Here is a 27,065-nt window from a genome sequence, read left to right as displayed (position 1 = left end):
TATCAAAAAACCAGGAAACAATATGTGTTGATAAGGATGTGAGAAATTGGAAGCCTTGTGTGCTGCTGGTGGGAACATAAAACGGTGCAGCTGCTGCGGAAACGGTGTGGCGGTCCCTCAAAAAATTACAAATATAATTATCACTTGGCCCAGCAATTTCACTTCTAGATACATGCCCAAGGACAATGGAGAGCGGGGACTCGAGTAGGTACGTGTACACCCCTGTCCAGAACAGCATTATTCACAATGGCCAAAGGTGACGCAACCCAAGTGGCCACTGACACAGGAGTGGATAAACAAAATATGGCACGTACATACAACCGAGTGCCATTCAGCCTTAAGGATATGCCGACGTGCGCTACAACGTGGAAGGACCTTGAAGACATTTTGCTGAGTGAAATAACTCAGTCACAGAAAGACAAGTCCTGTACGATCCCACTTACAGGAAGTACATAGAGGCGTCAACACTGTAGAGACAGAAGGTACAATGCTGGTTTCCAGGGGCTGGAGAGAGGGCGAATGGTGAGCTGTTTAATAGATACAGAATCCCAGCTTTACAAGAGGAAAAGCGACCTGAAGGCGGCCGGTGGTGCTGGTGTCCACCCCCCTCATGCCATTGAACTATACGCTTGCGAATGGGGAAGATGGTCAGTCTCACGTTAGATGTATTTTACCACAAGGACCGGGTAATAACGATACGTGAATCACCGACAGCGCTGGGCACGTCGCCCGGCAAGCGGCAAACTCTCAGTACAGGAGAGTTAATATCGCCAGCAGTTCTGCAAGGGCAAAGACCGCTCCCCAGTTTCAGAGCTGAGACACCAGGGGTGCTGGGAGATCAGATGAATGTCCAAGAGGTCACTGCGAGTGAGACAGGAGCCCGGCATCCCTCTGTGTGCGCACTGGTCGCCAAGCTCCTCAAGGCCAGGACTCCAGCCTTGGCCCCACACCCTGACTCCAACTCCACTGCCCTCTCCACACGGGACCCCAGAGCGGCAAGAGTCGCTGAGCCCGCCTCCTTTCCTTCTGTCGCCCAGAGCTGTAGACGAAGTCCTTGTTCACCTGAGTACGAAGCTTGCTTCTCTCTCGGGTGCTCCTCCTTCGTCTAGTGCCACCACGGAACAGAGCTGGGCTCGAGCCCCACTACGCCAGCTGCGTGTAGATCGCCTGTCAATCTACCTCTGTCCTGTTTCCGCGGGGAGTTGGGAGTCTGTTAGCTACAAGCGCAGGCTTTGAAGCCTAGCGTCTTCCGGTAGAAGATCCACCACGGGGCGAGTTCCTTTTGCCTTTCTGAGCCTCGGTGCCCTCCTCTGTGAACGAGCAGGGAGCATCATACTGACTTCAGAGGGGTCTTCGACAACTAAACGCTATTGCGCTTGTCACGTCTTTCAGCAAATATGCCTGATACACTCAAGGATTCCATAGACAGTGACGGTGACTATCACCGCGTCCCCAAAGGAACCCCAGCAATGCCACTCCCAAGGGTCCCTCCGACCTGGGCTCCACTTCTCAGCCATTATCAGCCCTGAATCTCACCACCTACTGGACACCCCATGGGTACCTCAATCTGCTTACGCCCACATGAGACCACTTCCTCCCTCCCAAACACCCCCCCTCCTTCCCTTGTCGCCACTGGGGAGTGCTGTCGCCATCACTCGGTCTTCCGATCCCCAAACACCCCAGTCATCCTAGACCCCTGTGCCCCAGGCTAATCAGCCAACAGTACAAACAATTCTTCCCCAACTGGCTCCATCCCTCTGCCCACATCTACTGTGAAGTTCGGGCCCTCACCATCTGGTTCCTTTCTCTTCCAAACTCCAGGATATACCCACCCCCCACCCCGTCCTCCAGGGCACAATCAACAGTTAAAAAAATAAAATCTCGCCTGCTTCCGATTCTGTGTTTCCCTCGCTCTCTGCCCCTCCCCGACTCACGCTCTGTCTCTCTCTCTCTCTCTCTCTCAAAAATAAATAAACGTTAAGAAACTTAAAAAATAATAAAATAAAATCTGAACTTTATTACACGAACAGCCACACACCCTCCCTTCGCTCCTCACCCCCCCCCCAGAATGCCACGCACGCTCCTAAGCATCCCGTGTGACTCCCATGCCATGCCGACCTGTACCCTTAGCCTCTCCACCTGCGCCCGCACCCCAGCCCCACGCTCCTTCCTTCCATGGCAGGTCCCTTCCTGACCCTGTAGCTCCATGGAACGACCTTCCTCAAATCCTCTGCCTGGAGACAACTAACTTTCGGTAATTCTTGCTTCATGAATTACCTACCTACCTTCATGCAACCTTCCTTTCTGTCTCCCTCTGTTCCCAGAACACTTCCCACCCTGTATTGTAATTATTTGTAGGTCATCGTCTCCAGCCAGACGCTGAGCCCCAGAGGGCAAGACCGTGTACTACGAACTTGTTCATCCCTGTATGCTGGGGTGCACAGCTCCCGACAGTCGCATAGTGAGCGGGTCCCTACTCGATGCATGGATGAATTGGTCCCTGGCCTCCACTTGCAGCGATCCTGGGTCTGTATTTTCCTGCCCGAGAGCTTGTAACCAGCTGTAAGAGCTTCCCTAAGCTAATGCCAGTTGCCTCTGGCGTCTAGGAGTCGGCCAGTGGACCCCCACTGCGTTCACTCGTTATTACACTTGGAACAGGTTCTTGGGAATTCGGGTCCAAACCCAGAGGGCATCACCCGCGTTCATCCATTTCTTGTCCCAAGTATGGAAAGAGTGAGCCTGGGAGGAAGAAGACGTCCCGGTGGGGTGTTACCTGTGGGTCTGGATGCCGGCTGACGATGATGGGGACGGGCCCAGGACTGCAGTGACTCAGGATCGCGTAGACTTCATTGAGCGTCAGGCAGTGCACAGGGGAGTCATTGATTTCCACGATCTCGTCCCCACACCTGGGAGAGCATACACGGAAGCCGTCAGCGAGCTAACCCTCGTGGCGTTCGGACGCTCCCTTCCCTGACGCCCCACTCAGGGACTTCGCTCTCTGACGGGACCTAAAACTTACACCAATAAATAGAGCTCCTTAGCCACCCGACTGACATTCAGAGCAGGACGGACCAAGGCAGTGCACGCTCACTCCTCGCTGCGCGACCACAGCGTGGGGGATGTTTCATACCCATTTCGTGTGTCAACGTGAAGAAAAGTTGGTCTGAACTTTCCTCTTCCCCATTAAAGTCTGTCTAACCGAGATGGGGGGTGTAGGTTAACCCAATTTAAGCGATTAACCAATGAACTGTGATATAAGCAATCACATCCTCTCCTCGGGCCTCACTGTTCCCATCTGTAGAATGGTTAGGAGGAAAGATGGTAAAGAAGATATAACTGGGCTGGGAGCAGTGGAAGCCCTTGCAAAAAGAAGGAAGGAGAGAAAGCATGGAGTTCATTCTCGTTGGAAGATGGGGATCGAGTTATGGAAAATTTAGATGTGTCCTGTTACCTACCCAGAAAAAAAGAAAAAACACGAGGGAGGTAGAAAAGATAGGGATGTATCCGTACTTGGAGGATTTGGGCAATCCAACCCCCTTGTCTCGGAGCTGGGGAAACCGAGGCACAGAGGGTGAAATATTCTCAATAAGACCTAGCTTAGAGTTTAAAAAAAAAAAAAAGGCTTTTTCTAGAAACAGCCATGTAGTAAATGTCTTAGGCTTTGCAGTTCACACTGTCTCTGTTGCAATGACTAAACTCTGATGTTGTGGCGTGGAAACAGCAGATGTAGACGATGTGTCAACAAATGAGTGTGGCTGTGTTCCGATAAAACTTTCTTTAAAAAAACCAAGCAGGTGATGGGCCCCAGTTTGCTGACCACCGGTCTGGCGGGTGATCAGCCCAGCGGGGATCGGAACGCAGGTCTCCAGGGCTGAGTTCGCCATCCCTCCCGCTGTGGTCTGCTGTCTCCCGTCACAGTTCCGCTCAGCCGGTCCCCCTTCCCCTTTGCTAAGAAAGCACGCATTTTGGGGCACCTGAGTGGCTCAGTCGGTTGAGCATCTGACTTCGGCTCCGGTCATGACCTCACGGTTCATGGGTTCGAGCCCCGCGTCGGGCTCTGTGCTGACGGCTCGGAGCCTGGAGCCTGCTTCGGATTCTGAGTCTCCCTCTCTCTCTGCCCCTCCCCTGCTTGTGCTCTCTCTCTCTCAAAAATAAATAAACATTTTAAAAAATTAAAAAAAAAAAAAAAAAGAAAGCGCACATTTTCTTTGATGTAACTGAAGACCACCGCAGAAACTTCCAGAACAATCCCTACCCAGCTGCAGGTCTAGCGGGGAGGACTCTCTGTCTGAAGGGATTAGGGCTAAGGCCGTTGTGGTGACTGTGCAGTCATGTCCCAGGTGACATGGCAGCTCAGCAAACGGCTGTCGCCGTCCTGCACGTGACAACAGCAAATCCGTCTCGACTCTAAAGCACCATCGAGACGGCATCCCGAGCAGGCGTTGCCCTTACACGGACTGCAGCGGTGGGAAAACCTTCAAAACTATGACCAAACTCTCCGGAGTTGGCAAGCCTCGAACCCAGTGAGAGAAGGGACGCGCGAAGATGCGTGAACCGGAAATATCGTGACAGGTTGAACGGGGGTCAATGGCACCGAAACCCAACTCGCTTACTGGAAAGGAGATTCAGGCTCGGGCATCTCTTAGAAGTTATCTGCAGGGACGTAGGTCTGGAGCGTCTGCAAGGATCTGGTTTATGCCATCAAGAAACCGAGTTAACACTAGTGATTTGCTTCGTAAGTGAGCGTCTTTCTCCATACAGGGTGCACAGGCAAACCTCCTCGGGGCTCCTATTTACGTCGCCGTAAATCCTGTGCTACTTGGATCTGAATCGAGGTGTGTTCACTTCCTGTCCCCCATTTTGGACCGGCATTCCCTGAGACAATGCCGCTTCTTTTCGTTTTTCTTTCTTCTTTAAGGACAGAGCAAGGAGGAGAGCCAGAGAAAGAGGGAGAGAGGATCGCAAGCGGGCCCCGTGCCGTCAGCACAGAGCCCCACGTGGGGCTCGACCTCACCAACCGTGACCTGAGCTGAAGTCCAGCGTCGCACGCTTCACCAGCCGAGCCCCCCAGGAGCCGCGACGATGCCCCTTGAACTGCAACGTGCACACAGATCCCTGAGGGTCTTGTGAAAAGGCGGGTTCCGCCGTGGCAGGTCTGGACAGGGGCCCGAGATGCTCCATTGCTAGCAAACTTCCGAGGGATCTCGCTGCCACTGGTCCGGGGACCGCAGCTGGAAGAACGAGGCCCTGAGCCACGCTTGGGTCATTCTAAATATCTCGTCTCCGGGGCGCCTGGGTGGCGCAGTCGGTGAAGCGTCCGACTTCAGCCGGGTCACGATCTCGCGGTCCGTGAGTTCGAGCCCCGCGTCGGGCTCTGGGCCGACGGCTCGGAGCCTGGAGCCTGTTTCCGATTCTGCATCTCCCTCTCTCTCTGCCCCTCCCCCGTTCATGCTCTGTCTCTCTCTGTCCCAAAAATAAATTTAAAAAAAAAAAAAAGTTGAAAAAAAAAATAAATATCTCGTCTCCAAATTAACCTGCTGCCTTCTAAGGAATTCCTTCCCCCTGATGGAAATCAGGGCTATTTGTTGTTGTTGTTGTTGTTGTTTTCAAACACAGAAATGAGGACATACCAGAGCCGTCCATCCAAGTGTGCCACAGACCCCGGAGAGAGCGTGTGAACGAAAATGCCGGAGATGCACTGGAAATAGGGCACACTGCACAGGCCGATGCCCAGACCGACGCCAGCCTCTGGAAGGCAGAGCAGGAGGGAGGGCGGGGGGCTCGGGACCGAGCGCGAAGGACCTCGGCTCCCCTGCCACGGTTAAGAACGACGGTGCTCAACGAGGGGTCCCCGCCCCAGACCTCACGGCGTATTTCGCTGTGCCCGCAGCCCTGGCCCCGGTTCCCATGTGCGGTGTCGCCTTGTTGGGGTATGTTCTGCCCCTCGCCCCACAACCCCAGGCTGAGCGTGGACGGTGTGTCCTGGGCTCCTGCAAACAGAGCCGCAGGCCTCGCCGCTCGGCGGTGGCTGCAGAATCTGCTTGTAGGCGACAGACACCCTGTCCTGTCTCGGAGAGTCTCGGGGTGGGGGTGGGGGCCCCGGTGGTGGGAGACCCAGGCAGGAGGGCAGGGGCGCAATCCCACCTTTCTGCAGAGAGACCTCCACCATGACTCTGTAGTTGGGCTTGGCCGTGCTGGGGGGGGCGGCGGGGCTCCCCAAGCCGAAGGGCCCGCTGTCCTTGGTGGCACAGGTGCTGGAGCTCAGGGAGCGGCACAGCGGGGGCGACAGGTGGCTGCTCGGCGAGTGGGGTGCCGTCAGGCGCGTTCTCACGGTGAGGGTCAGGAGCCCCTTTTTGGCTTGCTGAAAGGAAGGGACCATGTGCTGCAGCGCTCAGCAGCTGTGCGAGCATGCGTGTGCGGGTGCATGGCGTGGAAGTGTGTGTGCATACGTGTACGGTCTATATCTGCACGTATATACAGATACGAAACGTCGTATACGGAACATACACACGTGCATACATGTGCCGGATGGGATTGAACTGAACTGATTACCCAGAGACTTAAAGCATCTTTTAGTGACTGCCTTAAAACTTAAAACAGATTTGGGGCGCCTGGGGGGCTCGGTCGGTTGACCGTCTGACCTCGGCTCGGGTCACGATCTCGCGGTCCGTGGGTTCGAGCCCCGCGTCGGGCTCTGTGCCGACGGCTCAGAGCCCGGAGCCTGCTTCGGATTCCGTGTCTCCCTCTCTCTCTGCCCCTCCCCCACTCACACTTTGTCTCACTCTGTTTCTCAAAAATGAATAAATGTAAAAAAAAATTTTTTTTTTAAACTCAAAACAGATTTGCAAATATATCGGCATAACTACGCTGAGTGTCTTCAAACAGTTCTATAAATCTTCAGCGATTGAGACACGCCCGCAGCAATCCTGATAACACTCTTATTTCCGGAGCTGGGTCTTTTTTCTCAGCCCTGTGCCCAGATGAGCACCAGCGAGGCGCCCCATGAGAAAGACCCCACAGTTTGAGTCTGCGGGTTTGAATGGAGGAGGGGGCCCGAAACCCCGGGGTCTGGCCGTGTACCGACAAGGAGCGGTCACCTTGAACTTGCGCAGAGCATCCTGGTGTGTTAGTCCAGCCATCGATTCTCCGTTGAGCTCCAGAATTTCATCCCCTGTTGGGAGAGGGAGAAATCACAGTAGAGACGTGTATGGCCCATGGGGGCGGGCAGAGCTCTGGGGAAGCCTTCCTCGCCCGGGACTCTCCCCCCGAAGGCAGGCGGGCCCCAGCTCTCTGAGGCCCCTCCAGGGTCCTCGGCTGGCACACAGGCCTGGCCTGACCCCGTCCGGCCTGCCCTCTGGCTTTGCCCGCCTCCCCCCTGCCTCCCTGACCCTGCCGCTAGGTGTTCCCACGGCTCATTTCCTGATGCAACACCGCCTGCCTTTCTCAGGATATTGTCTGCCTTCAGGGCCCTTCTCCCACCTTGTCCACCTGCCTCGCTGAGTCTTGCGGTCCTGCTGGCTTAATTTCCCATGTGTCCTCACGGCACCTGTGTCCACCACTAACCACAGCTCAGCCCCGTGGGTGGGTGGTGACCAGTGACCCGGGGAAGACTCTCCCCTCCGGGCAGGTCGCTCCCCGGCCAGGGGATTTGTCTGATCAGACGGTGTGTCCCCAGGGCCAGTTCTGGGGAGGGGGGACCTGCCCGGTGCTCAGGAAACGTGAGAAGGAGGTGATGCTTCCAGAATGCAACATAGCCCCGTTTTGCAGAAGAGGAAAGTGAACCCAGAGCCGTCCCAAGCCACCCGGTGAAGAGAATTAGGAAGCCGGCCCTTTCACCACGAGCCGCTCCCTCACAAATATGCCTAATAGACCCATTTTTTTCTGTATCCTGAAGTCCATCTTTATGGGGAAGGAAAACCAATGTCTCCCCTTTACTGAATGTGCTCAACAAACGGGGAGCGTTTGTTCTGCGTTCAGGGCTGCGCTGGGCGCGTCGGACGCCCTGCTCGTCATGCAGCCGTGCGGTCTGGTCGTTAGTAGGTGCGTCTGCGGTCACCTCACTATGGTCCCCTCGCAGACAATCCAACCCTCTTCCCCGGTTGTTCGAAAGGTGGTTCTGCCTTTGCCTCTGAGAGTCGGAGGCTCCACTGCGATGCCCCCGGGTGCTTCCTCACCCTGAAATGTCGTGCCTTAAAATGATTCCGGAAAATTCTTAGCCACTGTCTCATTGCCCTTTTGCTCCCCTCTTTCACGCTGTTCTTTCTTTCTAGAACGAGTCTCCCCTGTGGGCCTTCTCGCCCACCCTCCCTGTTTCTCTAACACTCCTATTCTTCTCCACGGCTCCGTGCAGCCCGCCGGACCACTTCCAGCTCCCGACTCCCCTTGCGGCTGTGCTGTGTCTGCTGTCGACACGTCCACCGAGTTGACAATTTCAATCACGTGCCTTTTGTACAAGTTGCTTTTTTCACCACGTTCCGTTCTTTCCTTGTTGTTCATATGCCCTCTTTTGCCTTTTCAAAGCTCTCTTTAATAAACACCGTGATTCTAAACAAATACAAAAACTCTAATGCAAAGGGGTAGGTGTATTTACAGCATTATCTACAAGAGCCAGATTGTGGAAACGGCCCAAGTGTCCACTGATAGATGAATGGATAAAGAAGATGTGGTGTATATACGATGGAATATTATTCAGCCATAAAAAAAACAAACACGGGCGCCTGGGTGGCGCAGTCGGTGAAGCGTCCGACTTCAGCCAGGTCACGATCTCGCGGTCCGTGAGTTCGAGCCCCGCGTCAGGCTCTGGGCTGACGGCTCGGAGCCTGGAGCCTGTTTCCGATTCTGTGTCTCCCTCTCTCTCTGCCCCTCCCCCGTTCGTGCTCTGTCTCTCTCTGTCCCAAAAATAAAAATAAAAAACATTAAAAAAAAAAAATTAAAAAAAAAAAAAAAAACAAACACGAAATCTTGCCATTTGCAACGACCTGGATGGAGCTGGAGTGTATAATGCTAAGCGACATAAATCAATCGGAGAAAGACAGATACAGAACCATATGATTTCGCTCATGTGCGGAATTTAAGAAACAAAACAAAGAAAGAAAGAAAAAAAGAGACAGGCCAAGAAACAGACTCGTAACCGTAGAGAACACACTGCCGGTCACCAGAAGGGAGGGGGGTGGGGGCGGGAGAAACGGGAGACGGGGACTAAGGAGGACACTTGTCGTGACGAGCACAGGGTGACGTACAGAAGTGCTGAATCACGGTATTGCACACCTGAAACTAATATAACACTGTATGTTAAATGCACTGAAATTAAAATGAAAACTTAATTAAAAATTGCATAATACAAAACCATAGTAATTCTACAGTGTCTTTTAGACTGCTCTGTGATCTCAGGGTTTTGAGGGCTAGTACTCGGGTCGGTTATTCCTGCCAACGCTCATCAACAAGGGATATTTCCTAATGTCCTGTGTGCTCTTTGTGTCGAACTCCCTTTTCCGGGGGCCAGTGTTTCTCTGGGGTTTCCCAGAGAACCCCAAGAGGCAGTCCAGAGCTTTCACTGCTTCGGGACAAGTGTTAACATTAGGTTCTCGGCTTGGAGCGTCCTGCACTCAGGAGAGACTATAAATGTGGCCAGAACACTCCCACACGACACGGGTCCTTCTTTTCCTGTGGGAGACGTCTTTTCCTCACACCCAAGAGCCACAGGCAAAGGTCGGTTTGCTCACTGCTTCCCTGGGGCCCGATGGCCTTCCAAGAGGGCAGCTCGTGAGGCGTCACATGGACCCACGGCCATGTCCCATGTGGGCAACTAAGTCCGGGTCTCTGGCCCTTCAGCTCTGTGGGCACCAGTTCCACGGGCCATCACACCCTCAACTCCTAAGACTGCCGTAGATTTAAAGTTTACATGTGCCACATTACCCAGCATGTCCACGTGTCAAAAATCAAGGGCAGGAGTGGGCTGGGGACAGGATTCAAATCAGCGTCACCTGTGAGGTTGCCAGAATTAGACCAAAAATGAAAGAATCCGTCCTCGCACTTACGACAGTCCAAGTTGAGTGGAAACGGACAAGTTTTAAAAATAACTAAAATAGGGGCGCCTGGGTGGCGCAGTCGGTTAAGCGTCCGACTTCAGCCAGGTCATGATCTCGCGGTCCGTGAGTTCGAGCCCCGCGTCAGGCTCTGGGCCGATGGCTCGGAGCCTGGAGCCTGTTTCCGATTCTGTGTCTCCCTCTCTCTCTGCCCCTCCCCTGTTCATGCTCTGTCTCTCTCTGTCCCAAAAATAAATAAAAAATGTAAAAAAAAAATAAAATAAAATAAAAAAAAATAACTAAAATATAACTATTATGTCGGAAGGAAGAACACACAGAGGACGTATTTCAGAAGTGGTCATCCTTCCTCTCCTCCTCGTGGGCAAGAGATTGAGTGATTGGTTATGGAGGGTGGAGCCTAAGTGATCGCTGGGTGTGCCATCGGTTACAGGCTAGGTGTGCAACGTAAGGATTTGACAATGACATACATTACGAAATGTTCGGCAGGGTGAGTGGGCTCACCCTCTGTCATCACCCAAGGTTATTACAATATCATCAACTATATTCCCTAAGCTGTACTTCCATCCCACGACTTCTTTCTTTTGTAACTGGAAGCGTGTCGTCTTCCCCATCACCTGATCCATCCGTCTGACCTAATCCCGCCCCTCTGACGGCCACCACTTTGTTCTCTGTGCTTACGAACCAGTTTCTATTTTTGTTGTTATTGTGAATCACGTGGCATTTTGTCTGGCTTCTCTTACTTAGCATAACACCCTCTGGATGCATCCATGCTGTCACGAATGGCCAGATTTCATTCTTTTTGTGGCTGAGTAATAGCCCCCTGTAGACGTACACCACACCTTTGTTATCCGTTCGTCTATCGATGGACGCTTGAGTTGCTCCCATAACTTGGCCGTTGTAAGTAATGCTGCAACACACAGGGTGCTTATATCTCTTTGAATCCGTGTTTTCATTTTCTTTGCGTAACTACTCAGAAGTAGAACCGCTGGACCACAGGGCACTTCTATTTTTAGTTTTTTGAGGAACCTCCGCACTGTTTCCCACAGCAGCTGTACCAGGTTGCATCCGCAACCACAGTGCACGAGGGTTCCTTTCTCTCCACATCCTCACCAACACTTGTTTCTTGAGAAACGACCATTCTCGGGGCGCCTGGGTGGCTCAGTCGGTTAAGCGGCCGACTTCGGCTCAGGTCGTGATCTCATGGTCCGTGAGTTCGAGCCCCGCGTCGGGCTCTGTGCTGACAGCTCAGAGCCTGGAGCCTGTTTCAGATTCTGTGTCTCCCTCTCTCTGCCCCTCCCCCGTTCATGCTTTGTCTCTCTCTGTCTCAAAAATAAATAAACGTTAAAAAAAAAAAATAAAAATAAAAAAATTTAAAAAAAGAAACGACCATTCTCGGTGACATGAAGGGCTGAACTTCCCTCGTGAGCCCCAACAGAACTACTCTTTGGACAGTCCTGGTCCTTGTTGGGCCACATCTGGTGGGAAGTGATTAAACTAAATCTTACACAATCGTTTCTTTTGCAAGCAGAATACAAATAAAACATCATTAGCCTTGATCTGTGCTCCAAACTTTTGTTGCAGCTGGTTGTACCCCCCATCCAATGGCAGATTCTAGAACTTTACTTTGAAGGAGTTACAAATGGTGATTTTGTTAATCATGAGAGGCTAGAATCAAGGACTGCGGTAGATTAGCTGAACGTCTTTCCCACTGAATTCTTATGATTGGTATTAACGAAAAGGGGAGGGGAGAAAAAGAAGCTTGACAGGGCAGGTTTGCATTCTGGAAAGAAAACAAGACACAACACACTGTTTCCTGCCACCTCCACTCAACTCCCTCACTTTTTGTTTAAGTAACGAGAAGTCCAAAACATAACCAAACAAAATACAGTATATTCTCAAGATTCTGACGCCCCATTTCTCCCTTTGTCTCATTGATCCCTTTTCTTTCCCCGCCTCTTGACTTAGCTACTCGCCGCTAGAGCCTGCCTCCGCTCTCCTCTCTTCACTCCCTCCTTCATCGGCCCTATAACTCAAGTGTTTTCCAAGCGTCCACAACCCCCAGTCTACACCCAGCCCTCCTCCCTCCCTGGGCTGGAGACGGTGACACCGCCTGCTGGACAGTGCCACCTGGTGGCCGCCCAGAGCCAAGCCTCTGCCTTGGCCTTTTTCCTCCTCCGTATGTCCTGCTCCAGGTTAAGTTCACTAAGACCAGGAACACTTTCTCGGACCCAGGGAGGCTGTCTTATCTGCACCTGCCTCCTCCCAAGAAGACAGGCTCAGGCAAGACCCTGAAGAGCTGGAGTCTGGCCCTTAGGACAGCCTCTCAAAGGGCTTCACAGCCTCTGGGCTCTTGCTGGCCCGTCTCATCCTGCCTTCTGCTTCCCGAATCACCTGAGAACCCTGGTCATAGCTGGTCCCTCCCAAATTATAAAAACCTTCAAAGGTTCCCCACTGCCTCCCCGATAAAATCCGGAAGCGTAAGCGTGCATGAGGTTGGGGTCGGCAAACTTTTTCTATGAAGGGCCAGGTAGTAAATACCGTAAGCTCGGCCGGCCGCACGCCCTCTGCTCGACTAGGCAACGTCGCACAACTACGCAACACGGCTGTCGTGAACACAAAAGCAGCTTCAGACAACAGAATGAGCCGCGAGCATGGCTGGGTCCTCGTAGAGCTCGTCTCTGGACCCTGAAATTTGCATCTCATTCGGTTCTCTCTCGCCACAAAGACTTACAAATTCCTCTGACTTTGCTCAGCCACTTAGAAATATGGGATCCATATTTTGTATGCTTTTAGGGATCCACCCAAAAGATACAAAACTACAGAACCGAAGGGGCACACGCACCCCAGTGTTTACAGCAGCGCTATCAACAACAGCCAAATTATGGAGAGACCCCAAGTGTCCACCAACTGATGAACAGATAAAGAAGCTGTGGTCTGTTTACACAACGGAATATTACTCGGCCGTCAAAAAGAATGAAACCTTGCCACTTGCCACGATGTGGATGGAGCCAGAGAGGAGTATTACGCTAAGTGAAATCAATCGCTCAGAGAAAGACCAATGCCAATTGATCTCGCTCACGCGTGGAATTTCAGTAACAAAACAGATGAAAATACGGGAAGGGGGGAAGGAGAAGAGAGGGCAACAAACCGTAAGAGACTCCTGAAGACAGAGAACAAACTGAGGGCTGCTGGAGGGGGGTGAGGGGGGGACGGGACAGGGGGATGGGCATCGAGGAGGGCACCCGTTGGGATGAGCACCGGGTGTCGTGTGTAAGCGACGAATCCCTGGGGTCTACTGCTGAAGCCAGCACGATACTGCACGTTAACTCAGTAGAATTTAACTTTAAAGAAAGAAAAGACATACGAGAACCAGTCTCTATTTGTGAGCAGGATGAAAATGGGCTGCGGGCCTGACGTCCCCAGAGTTTGCTATCCCTGCCCTAACCAAGGTGGGTCCTTAACCGTGGCTAGGCTCCCAGCGCAACTCACAGAAACTGTCCTGACAGGGAGGGTGGGGACACCGAGGTCACCTCTCTTAAGCATCCCGCAGGCCCCCCCAGTGTCTGGCCTCGCCCGCCCCTGAATTTTGACCCCTAGTTGAAGTTTGGGAGTGTCCTCAGGCCAAGCCTGTTGGCCAATACTCCCAGCATGATGGAGGGGCCCTCAGGAGGCAGCTCTGACCCCCGGGGATGGCCAGGGGCCTGTCCCAGACGGGAGAGCGGGCGGGCCATGAGCTCCTCAGAGGAGGGATCATATCTGATCAGCCTGTTTCTGGAGCCGAGAACACAGCGGGCTTACAGAGGACGTTCATCAGACGCATTAGAAGCACAGGGCCTGTCGCCCCGTGACTGTGAGTCGGGAGGGCAGGAAAGAAGGGAGAGGGTGGCGGGGACACCAGCAATGGAGGGGGGGGCCTTGGACAGGAAGGGAGGGGAGGCGGACACCTCGGCCTTCTGTCCCAGGCTGGCTACGGGACCTGGGCCGCGGGCAGACACACCCAGCACCGTGCCGGTCACGACGGAGCCATCGGGGGCATGTGCCGCGGACCCCAGAATCCACGCCAGCCGAATTCCGCAGGCTGAAGACACAGGCTGCCCTGCGCTGTCTTCTGTGGGCCAGTGACCCCTCAGACGTCACCCGGCGAGAGACAAGAAACCTACCTTCCTGGAGCCGTCCGTCCGCTGCCGCCGCTCCCCCCGCAAAGATGGTTTTGACGTAAATTCCGATGGGGCCGTAAATGCTGTCCCTTCCCCCGACGATGCTGAAGCCCAGGCCCTGGGGGGAAGAAGAGGAGACTGGCATTAGGAACGTTCCAGGCCGAGCGCCTGCCCCAACCCCCAACCCCCAACCCTCAACGAAGGAGCCGGGGAGGAGAAAGGCGCCCTTGGTGTCAGACGCCTTGGGACCTCACAGGGGAATGGGGAAAGCCATGACTTCCAGGCCGGACCGGACCGTGTGGGGCCTGGGCTCTCACACAGAGTCGTGTCCCGACACAGAACTTGTGCCGTGGCCGGAGAATCCCAGACGGGGCCGAGCCCTGGGTCTGCCCGTCTGGCTGGCAGCTCGGGGCACATCACCTCCCGTCTCCGAGCCCTCGCTTAGCCCCTTGTAAGATAATGCTCATAACCTCACTCACAGGATTGTGTTAGAAAATCCAGTGAGGGGCGCCTGGGGGGCTCCATCGGTTGAGCGTCCGACTCCGGCTCGGGTCACGATCTCGCGGCGCGTGGGTTCGAGCCCCGCGTCGGGCTCTGTGCCGACGGCTCGGAGCCTGGGGCCTGCTTCCCGTTCTGTGTCTCCTTCTCTCTCTGCCCCGCCCCCGCTCGCGTTCTGTCTCTCTCTTTCTCAAAAGTAAACAAACACTTTAAAAATCTAAAAAAAAAAAAAAGAAGGAGGAGGAGGAGGCCTGGGGGGTCAAGAAGTATTGGGTCACTGTCCGAGTTCCACGGCCAAAGAACCAGGCACCCCCGGGGAAGTCCTGGGGCTTCCCAAGCCCTCAGTGTCCTCAGCCAGAAAACGGAGATGCTAACAGGGCTTTCGTGAGCATCAGAGGAGACATTGCTTGCAAAGCCCTCGGCCCAGCGCCTGGCCTTGTGGTAGCTGCCTTCTTGCCTGATTCGATTTTGACTCTTCCTCAAGCACTTAGGGATCCTTCTGGCTCTGCCTCGTCCTCCTCCTGAACTCCCCCCCTCCCCCGACCCCACTCCAGGTTGCCACCCGGGACACGCGGCCTTCCTTCGGTGGCTGGGTCGTGCGGGTGGACGGTGGGAGGCCCGCCCGGCCTCTGAAAACCCACCGCCCCGCCCTGCACGCGGGCCTCCCGCACCGAGTGGCCCGCCTCGCTCGGTCCCCGGGCCCCCGCGGCCCGGCTCAGTCCGCCCAGAGACACGGAACGTGGATTTAGTGAATGTGCCTCTTACAGACACCGAGATACGTTAAACCGTCTTCGGTGCTCTTTGCGCTCTTCCGGGCAGGGCCGACAATTGAAAAGCCAACCATGTCTTAAATACCTTCCACCGAAATCCGGGCAGGGGTGCGGGGTGGAAAGCACTGTGATTTACTAGCCAGAAAGTCGGGCCGTTAGGAGAGAAGTCAGCACCAGAGAGGATTTCTCCTTTGTAGGGAGAGGACCGGTCGGGTCAGCATCTTGGGCTTCTGTCTTACTCACCGGTCTGCTGTGCTCCCGGGAGCGGGAGGGGGTGAGAGCCGGGGAGGAAAGACCCAGCGTGAGGAGACCCCCCCTCCTCTGACCAGAGCGGAAGTAGCAACAGCCCTTTCCCCCCAGGCCACGTGCCAAAGTTATGTTAGGTGGGTTTGAAAAAAAAAAACAAAAGCAAAATCAAAAACGAACCATCTGATTTACTTGGGCTCGTCTGGGAACTCTGCAGCAACTGCCCGCGTCTATTCCGGAATGTTCTGGAAGCAACGCAAAAGACATTCGGGATGCCCCCAACCCCCCCACCTCTGCCTCGTCCCTCCCTTCAGGATTTCTCAGTTGTGGGGCAGAAATCGGCATGAATATATCCACCTGGGGGACACACGTGGCCTGGACGTGTCCTCCCCACACTTCAAAGACGGCAGCCGTCGGGAGGTGAGCAAGTCGGACTGGTGGTGCCCTCGGGATGGATGAGGGGCCCTTATAAAGGAGACCCAGAGGGCTCCTCGGCCCCCCGCCATGTGCCCTGTGCAGACACAGAGAGAAGACCCCGTCCACGAACCAGGAAGCCGGTCCTCCACACACAGCAAATCTGCGGGCACCTGCATCTGGGACTCTCCAGCCTCCGTAACCACGAGAATGTGCTACTTAAGCTACCTCGTCTGGGTTTTTATGACAGAGGCCTGAACCGACAAAGACACGATGTCAATGATTTGAATTTAACCGTCAGGTAAAACGAACTTCTAAATTGTTTTTGGTGTTTACTTATTTTTGAGAGAGAGAGAGAGAGAGAGAGATATCACAAGTGGGCAGGGGCAGAGACAAGGAGACGCAGAATCGGAAGCAGGCTCCAGGCTCCGAGCTGTCAGCACAGAGCCCGACGCGGGGCTCGAACCCCTGAACAATGGGATCATGACCTGAGCCGAGGTCCGACGCTCGACCGACTGAGCCACCCTAGAACTAACTTCTAAAAACATCACCCCAAAACCAAGTTGGCGAGCAGTTGCCCTGCGGTGGCCCACACGGGGTCCCCCCCAACCCCCCACGGGTTCATCTCGACTCTCACACCCGCAGCCAGAACCCCCATCCCTATCTGCCTCCTTCCCTGGACGGGACGGCTCATCAGGAGCCGGTGTCCATCCGGCAGCTTCTGTTGGCAATGGCCCTCGCTCACCTTGGCCTGGCCCTTCATCAGCACGATGTTGGAGATGACGGAAGCCTGGAGGCCCCCCGAGGGCTGTGCCAGCTGAGCTGTGCTGAGCGACCGGGTGGGTCTCGAGCTGCCCTGTGGGAAGGAAGGGGGTGGGGAGGCGTGAGCCGGGGGAACAGCAGCACCCACCCTCAGGGGGCAGGGGGGACCCCAACCCTCTCTCCGGGGGGCCCACGGCACCAGCCCCGAACTTGGTCGACGAGGCACGGTGGGAGTCTGGGGGGGCGGGGGGCTGCCTTCAGTGGTCCGGGGCTTTCAGCCTTCTCCCTGCAGCTGGAAGCTATGGAAGGCTTGTCCACACAGCAGGTGCAGACCACACAACAGACCACAGCGGCCGAGAACGACGCGTCCTAGAACCAGGGTCTCCAAGAATGCCCTCCCCAGACTGTGTCCAATTCAAGACATGCGTACCGAGCACCCCCCTTGGTGCTCGGCATGGGGTGGTGGGCAAGGAACCTGAAGATTTTAAAATGCGGGGCATAAATCCCCGGGGAGGCAGACAAGCGACTTGCATAGGAGAAGCTGACTGTGCCAAGGAGACGTGCACCCCGCGTGCCTCGGGAAGTCTCCCCCGCCCCCCACGGTAGGGAGGATATACAGCCCGGACTCTGGGGCCCTGCCGCCTGGGTTCCTTTCCTGGCTGGTGACCTTGAGGAAGTGACTCAACCACTCTGTGCCTGTTGCCTCTTCTGTAAAATCACCTGAGCCGTCACGGTGCTGCGAACAGAGGCGCCGGGTGGTCCTGGGGGCAGCCTGAGTCCCTGCCGTGCAGGGCCCGGGGCTCGGGGACACAGCAGGAGGGGACGGACACTGCTGGGCTCCCGGCCCGCACCCCGTGCCCGACGTGGGAAGGACGCGCGGTGTGGGGCCCACGGGGCTTGGCTCGAATTCCGCCTGGTCCCTTAGCTTCTGAGACGTGTGAACTCAGGCAGCCCCTCGCCTTGGCCAGCCGCCAAGTTTCGTCGGCGTAAAACGGGGCCGACGCTACCTTGGTTTCTAAGCCTGTCTTATGAATTAGAGGCACAGGGTGCAAGGCAGGTCCTGACACCACGGGGCTAAGAGCACGGGTGTTGGCGTCCTGGAGGTCTGACCCTGAGCCCCCGGGCTGCCTGCCCTGGTCGATGCCCCCTGGCACGCGTGCCCTAACCTGTCCCGGGATGGCTCCTCACCCACCCCCTGGAGCCCCGGTGTGGAGGGAGTAAAGGGTCCACAGAAGGCCTCAGCTTCCGCTCACGTGGATCGTCAGCTCCCAGCAGCACAGACGGGCAGTGGCCCCAAGGGCCGGTTCGCGGGGCGCTCCGCGGTCACCGTTCCCGGTGAGGGTCTTTCTGTGCCCGGAGCTGCCCGCTCCCACCAGCCAGCCCCTCTCCTCGGTAGTGCCGGGACAGGGACAGGACCCCACCGGCCGGCCTCCGCAGCCACGGCCAAGCCCGGGCCCCTCCTGCGTTCCCTTCCCCGGCTCCCTCCCTTGGTTCTTACCGCAGACTTTCCTGCCGGGCAGTCCAGCTGCTGAGAGAGGGACTTCCGGCTGCCACACAGGGGATGAGGCTGCCTGTCCGTGCAGGCCGCAGAGCTCTTTATCATGCGAAAGTCGATCTCCCCTGTGCAATAGGGATTAACACCTAAACCCCGGGGGAGGAGGAAAGGAAGAAGCCGTCTGTGCTCTCGAAGCACAAAGGTCAGCGGAGAACACCCTTGGGTCCACCCCAAAGCCTTGGCCTCTCCAGCCCCACCCCAGCCCCACCGGCAGGGCGGCCCCAAGGCCCTTCTCGATCCCCCTGTGAGTTCAGATCAGCATGGACGCAGGCCCCGAGGTCGGGACAGAGCGGGTTCCCGGAAGCACGGGCTGGTCTGAAAATGACTAGTGGGCGTGCTCCAGCCACAAGGACATCGATGAAGGTCAGCATCTCAAGTCGATGGGGAGGTGGGGGGTGCTGAACGCAGTCAGACATACAGCCATCGATTGAGTTCGTTGACAATGCGGTGACGAGAGCCAATGCAAAAGCCAAAATAACGTTTGATAACATGAGTTTGTAATTAACGGTGAAGTTGAAATATGGAATGGAAAAATCAGCGGGGAGGCACACTAAGGGTAAGTAATTCCACTTTTCCGGGGGAGGTCGGGGAGGGGGGCGACTTGGAAAATGCCGTCTCAAATATTCATCAATTAATGACACCCAAATGATTAGCTAATTGATCTTGTGCTAAGGAAAACAGAAGTGGAGATGGAAATTGAACACATCTCCCAAATCACTGCAAAACTCGAACACACACCCCCAGCAAGAGGCAGGGAACAAGGAAGTGACGAGTGACCAAATAACAAAGCGTAGAAAGCAGGTAAGCGAACGCAAACGTTATCCGTGAAACCAGCACCGATGGCGGGGCATCTCTCTCTAAAAACATTGCCCCCGTTTGCTCTCGAGATCTTACCGCGTATTCTTTGCAGGACATAAAACAAACGAACAGTGAAATGAAAGGCAGGCAGAGACTGGTCACCCATAAGCGGTGCTGGAACCAAGCAGCCACTTCAAATAGCATTTGTCTCGGGGCCCCTCGGGGGCTCAGCGGGTTAAGCGTCTGACTCTTGATTTCAGCTCAGGTCATGATCCCAGGGTCTGTGGGATCGAGCCCCATGTCGGGCTCTGCCTGTGCTCACAGCGTGGCACCTGCTTGGGGGTTTTCTCTCTCCCCCCCTCTCTCTGTCCCTCCCCCTCTGGCACATGCCCTCTCTCTCAAAAGAAAGAAAAAAGAGAAAAAAGCTTTCATCTAGATTCTTGCTTCACGTCAAACAACAAACATTACTGGTGGGTATAGTAGGCTTTTAAAAAAAAAAAAAAAGCATATCGTTTAAAAATGAGAAGGAAATACGGCCCAATATTTAGTAGTGATTTTAATCGTTCTCTGGACGTGGAAGAAACTTTTACACGACTAGGAAGGAAAAAAATATATAGATGTGATTATATAAAGGTGTCCTTATCTTTTTTTTAAATTTTTTAACATTTATCATTTTTGAGAGAGAGAGGGAGGGAGCATGAGCAGGGGAGGGGCAGAGAGAGAGAGAGGGAGACCCAGAATCGGAAGCAGGCCCCAGGCTCCGAGCGGTCAGCCCAGAGCCCGACGTGGGGGCTCGAACTCACGGACCGCGAGATCACGACCTGAGCCGAAGTCGGACGCTCAACCGACTGAGCCTCCCAGGGGTCCCCCAGAGGCTCCTTATAAACTAATGATACTACTGATCACACCAATGAAAAAAAAAACCAGGTAGACTCCCCAAAAGCAAATGAATGAAGCAAGAGACGCTTAGAGTCGGCTGTGTGGAGGGACTCCTTCCACCTGTTCTTGGGGCCAGAGCACCGGGCAGGTCAGGTGCCAGCTGAGGCGGAGGGAGGGGGAAGAAACACTCGGGAGCGTCTCCTCCGCCTCCAGTCCCCTGGTGGCGCTCCTCGAGGACTGGGCCCCCCCCAGCAACCTCAGGGCCAGGGGCAGGGAGCAAGCAGGGCCGGGCTCGTGGGCATGCGGCCTGTGAAGTCAGCCACGCAGACCCCCAAACATAGAGGGAGCCTTGGCTTGATTTCTAACGCATCCATTTTGAAATTCTTAATATTTGAACAGGGGCCCCACGCTTCCATTTTGCACTGATCCCCACAAATTGGGTGGCCCTTCCTGGGTGAGAAGTGGGCTAGAAAAAAAGCAGAGGAAGCAGGAAAAATCTGCAGAAAAATATACATTTTTAAATTTTAACACAGTGTGGGCTGTGATTGAAGAAACAGGTGCTCGTACACATGACTGGAGTATTGGCTACTTAAAGCCAGCAGCACAGATCAAAATCTAAGGTGTGTTTTCCTTTCGAAACTCCGTTTCTAAGAAATTATTCTAGGGGGCGCCTGGGTGGCTCAGTGGGTTAGGCGGCCGACTTCGCCTCAGGTCATGATCTCACGGTTTCTGAATTCCAGCCCCGCGTTGGGCTCTGTGCTGACAGCTCAGAGCCTGGAGCCTGTTTCGGATTCTGTGTCTCCCTCTCTCTGACCCTCCCCTGTTCATGCTCTGTCTCTCCCTCTCAGAAATAAATTTTTAAAAAGTTTTTAAAAAATAAAAAAAAATTAAAAAAAAAGAAATTATTCTAAAGGAGGCAATAAGCAAAAATGTATGATTAAAAACAGTGTAAGTAGCAGTCCAAAAATAGGAAATGAGCCTGGGGAACAACGTTTTAGATGGTGCATCCTGCGGCAGAATTATATGCGAGAGAGTTTAAGGCACTTGCCCAAGGTCACATAGATAATGAGCTCTGGGAGCGAGTGTGAGCTCCAAACCCTACGCGCGTCCACTGCCCTCTGTGTTTCCCTCAGAAAATCATCACAGACGCAAACAAAATTTGAAGTACAGACTCAGCGACACTGATAATCTTAGTGGAAAACTGAGAATAACTTAGCTGTCTAACGGTAGGGAGTTGGTTACCTAGATCGGGTACATCCGTACAATGAAATACGAGGCACCCACCGAACATGGTGTGTAGGAAAGAATTTCCAGGGACTCGAAGTCACGTCATGCTGTGCGTGAGCACGCGTGTGCGTAGTCTATAGGCATATGCGGGCACAAAAGGGAAATAACGAAAATGTTAACATCGATTATCTCTAATGGCGGCGTTTGGTGTGGCTTTCGTTTCTTCATGCCCTTCTGCGTTCTTCAAACGTCCTCACTTTGGATTATGGCTATTCCATTTATAGCAACCAAGAATCATGGCGGCCACCAGCCTCAACTCCCCTCTTGTGACAGATGAGGTGATGGAGGCCCTGGGAGAGCAAGGAGCCTTCCTGAAATCGAGGAGCCCATCAGAAGACAGAGTGGGAGGAAACCCTTTGTGTTTTATCCCCTATAATGGGTCTCCCCAACACGGCACTGGAGTCCAACTAGAGTCGGAAGTGTCGAAACCATAGAGAGCTCCCCCCACCCCCGCCCCACCACCACCTCTGGCTGGCCAGGATGTGCACGCGCAGTGACAGGTGGTCACAGAGAGGCAAGCCGACCGCAGCCGGGTTTACCCCAACCGGACTAGCAGACACCCGCCCTTCTCCAGATCTCCCCGCGCCACTCATATTCCTGCTGGTCCTCAGCGACAGCGAGGCTCCGCTCCTGAGGACAGTTCGATGACGCACTTACTGGTCGAGTTGCTGCGTGTCCTTTGGTGACAGGCTTTGGGAAGCTGGCAGTTACTACTTTGCGGTTCTACTCTCCCAGACTTTTCTCGAGAAGAAGTTGTGGAAGCTTCCTGCAAAACAGTTCCCATTGTTTATTCAGCAAGTTCGCCAGAACAGAAAAAGGTGCACAGAACACCGAGGTTTTGACACTGACCATATGGACGGACTTGTGGGGTTGTCTGTCTCCCCCGGTAAATTATAGGGTCTATGATGGCAGACGTACAGACTCATTGCCACCCATTCATCCATAGCTTCACCCATCACTTAATAAAAATTGAATGATAGATATACCGCATAGGTACTGGACAAAGGCAACCGATGTCTAAACACCATGTCAGCCATTACGTGTCCTTTCTTTGTCAAGTGTTGGGGAAACAGGTGTGAATGAGCCAGACAGGACATGGATCCCAGGGCAGTGCTGTCCTCGTGAAGGAAAAACAATGGGAAATAAACAAACGAGAGTGACAGATCGTTACAGAGAAGGGCAAAGGTGGTGGAAGAGAGAACTCAAGAGAGACCCAAATGGGGAGCCTAGAAGGTGGTTTCAGAGAAGAGCTCAGGTCAGATCCTGTCGAATCCCGTCCAATGAATGTTACAGGAATAGGTTTTGAAATATGGAACCATCCATGCATTCTTGAGAGTATTATGATTTTCCTATATTGCTGATTTCCATCTCCGAAGATTTAACTGAGGGCTTTTAAAGTCAACATTCTCAAGTTAAATTCAGTTATGGCTCTTGCCATATTGGTCACAGTTTCCATGCTCCTTTCTTATGCTAATAATTTGGAGACCCTCCCTTTCTGCTGAGTTTATAAGCAATATGTAAAACAGTATATCCTTGGACTCATTTCTCCGTCAGGGTGAATAATGAAACCGAAAACATAAGAGTCTGGGATTTTAGGGACAGAGGCTAGAGGGACAGAGAGATAGAGGTTGACAACGAGGATAATGGTATTAATGATTTTACTTCCCTTCCTAAGTGTTTTTTATATAACGTTATTACCCACAATGATCTTGACTTAATTCTTAAATTATGCTGGTTTCATTACTCGGTACCATAATTCTTGAGTGCGTGCGGGTGTGTGTGTCTGTGCGGGTGTGCTTTTTCTCAAGAAAGTTACACAGATGGAAAGCTCTCGGAATATTTGCGTGTCGGAGAATGTTATGTTGTGGTCATCACGCTTAAACGATTGGCTGAGTGTAGAATCTTCGGGTGTTTGTTATTAGATCTGGAAACCACAGTTGGTTCAAATGCTCCCTGGGATTTAGTGTTCCAGGGTGGACATCTGTTAGGGGCACCTGCCACCTCTCCTACCTGATGTGCCCGCCGTTCCTCGAAGCCAGCGCTGCCAGCGCCTGGCTAATGTCGCGTGTCCGGTGTGTGCGTGGGCTTCCAGCACCTGGCGCATTTCCCAGGGTGGAAGGAACACCTACTGTTGCCTCTCGCTTTGGACCCAGCGACCCAGCCTCCCCTCCGGCCCCTGGCACCGTGAGCTGGCGGGCTCTGGGGATCTGCTTCACTCACTTTCCAGGTGTTTTCCTCCCACGTGGTCAGCGGCAGGCTAATGAGCCCTTCCCCGATCCAGGGCCACCTGCTCTCCGTCATGCAGAAAGTTCTCATGGGTTCCAGAACACGGTGGGCCCCTTTCCGTGGCTTCCTGTTCTGACATGCATCTCTCCCTGTTTGTATGTATATTCTTTGAATTGGGGTACAAATTTCCAAGAGGTGGGGAAATTAATAAAATGTACCCTGCAGCCCTTTGGAGCCAGAAGTCCACTCCCGGCCTTTTTGATGTTTAAAATTGAATTCGGTTCTCACCCAAGTTGGATCCTGTAAGGGACCACCTACCAGTTCCCTGTTGTTTCTTGTACCCATCGGTGTTTAATGCCAGACCTCCTCTCCGTAGCTTTCTTTTTCAGTAGCAGGTGGTGCTATGCGAACCCAAACAAAACTGCCTTCTGTAATGAGGCTCCCCGAGAATTTTCCGAAGGAGACAGAGCACCGCTTCTATGGAAGGTGGCTCGTGCATTCGAAGTTTTGAGACGCTATATTTCTAGGACTTAGCATCATGGTCTGTTCTTTGAATCAACTGCTTCATGCGATAGAATGTTCTAAAGAATATTTCTCAATTACAAGAATCCCTGAGGCTTCATCCTAATTCTAATATCGAGACTCCCTTCCTACATTATCCCCCCTTCTCCATGCTCCCCAGTGAGACTATGGAAGTAAATAATAAAATGTGACTTCAGTAGCTCTCTTGGCTTCACTGAATGTAGAGAAGCCTAGTAAAACAGCCGATATGTCTCCTTGTCCAAAGTGAAGCCGTATTTGCAAAGTACCTTTGAAATGTGGGTTCCCCCCCAAATTTCTAATAAAATGGAGATAAGTAAGTAAGTGATGTATACACAAACACGAATCCTAATCGTCTTTAAAAATAATGTTTATATAGATTGGAAGAACAAGCGTTGTTAAATGCTTATCCTCCCCAAAGCAATCTACATATTTAATGCATCCTTATCAAAATACCAACAGCATTCTTCACAGATCTAGAACAAACAAACCTAAAATTCGTATAGCACCAGAAAAAACCCTGAATAGCCAAAGCAATCCTGAAAAAGAAAACTGAAGCTGGAGACCTCACAATCCCGGACTTCAGGCTGTATTACAAAGCTGTAATCATCAAGACAGTGTGGTCTTGGCACGAAAACAGACATAGAGATCAATGTAACAGAACAGAAAACCCAGAACGGGGTCCACAACTATATGGTCAATTAATCTTTGACAAAGCGGGAAAGAGTATCCAACGGAAAAAAGAGTTTTTTCAACAAATGACACTGGGGAAACTGGACGGCGGCATGCAGAAAAATGAGCCTGGACCGTTTTCTTACACCAGACACAAAAATCACCTGAAAATGGATGAAAGACCTAAACGTAAGGAAGCCATCAAAATCCTAGAGTCCTAGAGGAGATGTTCTGCCTCCCCCGACCAGAGCTGTCTCAGACATAGGTGGCAGGCGGTCGATCCCTTGCCTCTGCCATGGAGCCAGGCTCTGAACTAGCTGGAGGTTCTCACAACTTGCATCTACCCAGGCACCTGCCAAGCTCCCCGAAGTTGTGTGAACTTGACGTGTTTCTCTCTGACGCGGCTGTGGGAGTAGCTGACTCACTGGATGGCTACTGCGGGGAAGAATGGAAATGTGCTTCCACGAACAGAAGGTGACGCCCAAGAGACAATTTTCTATCAGACATGTCAACAAACCACCAACAACCAAAAACAGAAACGACACGGCCCCTAAAATTCCCCCAAGCAGAGGCAGTGCATAAGTCCTGCGGACTTTCTATCTCCTGGATACCAACAGGGATCCAGCACTCATCCACACTCTGGGATTATTCCAAGGTTTCGTTCATTTTTTTTCATCTGTACAACTGTGAGCTTAGTGGTTTCTTGAACAGAAATGCACTGTGGGAGAGAGTGGGTAGAGCGTATTACTCTGGGCTTGTCGTCTAATTGTTTGGATTCAGTTTCCCCCTTTGTAAGCCAAGGAGGTCAACTCAACAGCCTCCATAATCGCTTTCAGCTCCGTGCTTTTGAACGCAACTGATGGTTATGTTTAAAGATCTAAAGGGCTGCTGTCCTCTCAGAAATGATCACATGTTAGAAGATCGCTCACAAGAACAAAATATCTTTCCTTGGCTCCCAGGGGCGCCTGGTCACTCTTGGGCAAGGATGTCCTGGGTGGAGTGGTTTCTCATCAAAGGAGTCTCTGTGGGATCCCCATGAACAATTTGCTCAGTACGGCGCCCTTCCAACACACAGAACAGAGCCCTTTTGTTCCTGCTCCCAAGGTGGGCCTCCCCTTGGAGCTGAGGACTTGTCACTGAGGTCAGGGGCTAGCAGAGACATCTCAGACACATTTCCCCTTGTTCCTATCAGAGACGGCAGCATCGAGCAGCAGCTCTGTGGGTAGCGTGCCCATCGTTAGCTGGCCTACAGTCTCTACGTTGACCAGTCCCACTGGCGCCTGAGTGCGGAATGAGGTAGACTGGCAGCTACCCGTCTTTGAGGTATTTTTCCCAACAATGAAGATCAGCCGTGTAACTTCAAGAGTTAAGCAGCCAACCCTCAAATATGGAAATACCCCACGACCCCCAGAAAGTAAACCCAGGATGAATTTGCAGAGTTCTGGGGCACTGTGTCCCATAAAGCGAGATTATTCTGGAGACGAAACTCCTCCCCAGGGGCTAGAAGGGCCCGTTGCTCTCTTAGGGTCACTGATCTTGTCTGTAGATCCCTGATTGCTGGCAGAAGGTTCATGCTTCTGGAGTTTTCTGACTGCCTCCCACATAAATATGAGCCTTTCCATTTTTTCTTTGAACTGAAACACCATAGTGGTTCCAGTCTAAGGCAACCGCAAAATATAACCCTACTGTCCTCCAGATCTGAGGCTTGCTTCCGGTGGTTGGCCTGATGACAATTCAGCAACACGCTTTGATCTGTAAGTCACAAGGATGAGCAACTAGGCCGGGCAGAGCAGTTCTGGGATGGTCGTGTGGGATGCTGAGGTCACACACCTCCTGACATGGAGAGGAAGGGTAGGAGCCAAAAGCCTAGGGGTCCTTCTCAAGCCCTCCTGCCCCTGTGACCTCAGTCACCTGTATTTCTACCTTTCCAAACACCCCAACATGCCCATTCTTGTTGGCTATGCCCCAGTTCAGAATACACCCCCTACATTGGAATATACAAAGCCCTAGGGACTAGAAAGGGTATTTTCGAAGAATATTTTTAACAAATGGGGGCATCTGAGTGGCTCGGTCAGTTAAGCATCTGACTCCCTCTCAGCTCAGGTCATGATCTACGGGGTTCGTGGGATTGAGCCCCATGGTGGGCTCTTCACTGATGGCACAGTCTACTTAGGATTCTCTCTCTTCCTCTCTCTCTCTCCCCCCCTCCACCCCT

General features: G+C 53.2%; 1 protein-coding gene across 8 annotated transcripts in view; it reads right to left on the bottom strand.

The window, feature by feature from the left end:
- IL16 (interleukin 16) overlaps positions 1-27,065 on the bottom strand; it is a 98,021-nt gene that overhangs the window by 21,948 nt on the left and 49,008 nt on the right. For 4 of the 8 annotated variants that reach the window (XM_058736388.1, XM_058736381.1, XM_058736389.1 and 1 more), the window contains 8 exons: positions 22,070-22,178; positions 18,392-18,534; positions 16,877-16,987; positions 14,207-14,321; positions 7,098-7,171; positions 6,145-6,361; positions 5,631-5,748; positions 2,774-2,906 (listed from right to left, as the gene is read on the bottom strand). In XM_058736388.1, the coding sequence (XP_058592371.1) occupies positions 2,774-2,906; positions 5,631-5,748; positions 6,145-6,361; positions 7,098-7,171; positions 14,207-14,321; positions 16,877-16,987; positions 18,392-18,534; positions 22,070-22,178 (1,020 nt within the window). Of the gene's footprint in view, positions 1-2,773; positions 2,907-5,630; positions 5,749-6,144; positions 6,362-7,097; positions 7,172-14,206; positions 14,322-16,876; positions 16,988-18,391; positions 18,535-21,367; positions 21,432-22,069; positions 22,179-27,065 lie in introns of those variants that run through there. The other 4 variants (XM_058736383.1, XM_058736387.1, XM_058736385.1 and 1 more) reach the window with 4 other exon arrangements.

This window comes from Neofelis nebulosa, chromosome 7, assembly GCF_028018385.1.
Source record: "Neofelis nebulosa isolate mNeoNeb1 chromosome 7, mNeoNeb1.pri, whole genome shotgun sequence".
NCBI classification, from domain to species: domain Eukaryota; kingdom Metazoa; phylum Chordata; class Mammalia; order Carnivora; family Felidae; genus Neofelis; species Neofelis nebulosa.
The sequence above is the reverse complement of the archived record's forward strand: the minus strand, read 5'-3'. Positions and strand labels throughout refer to the sequence as shown.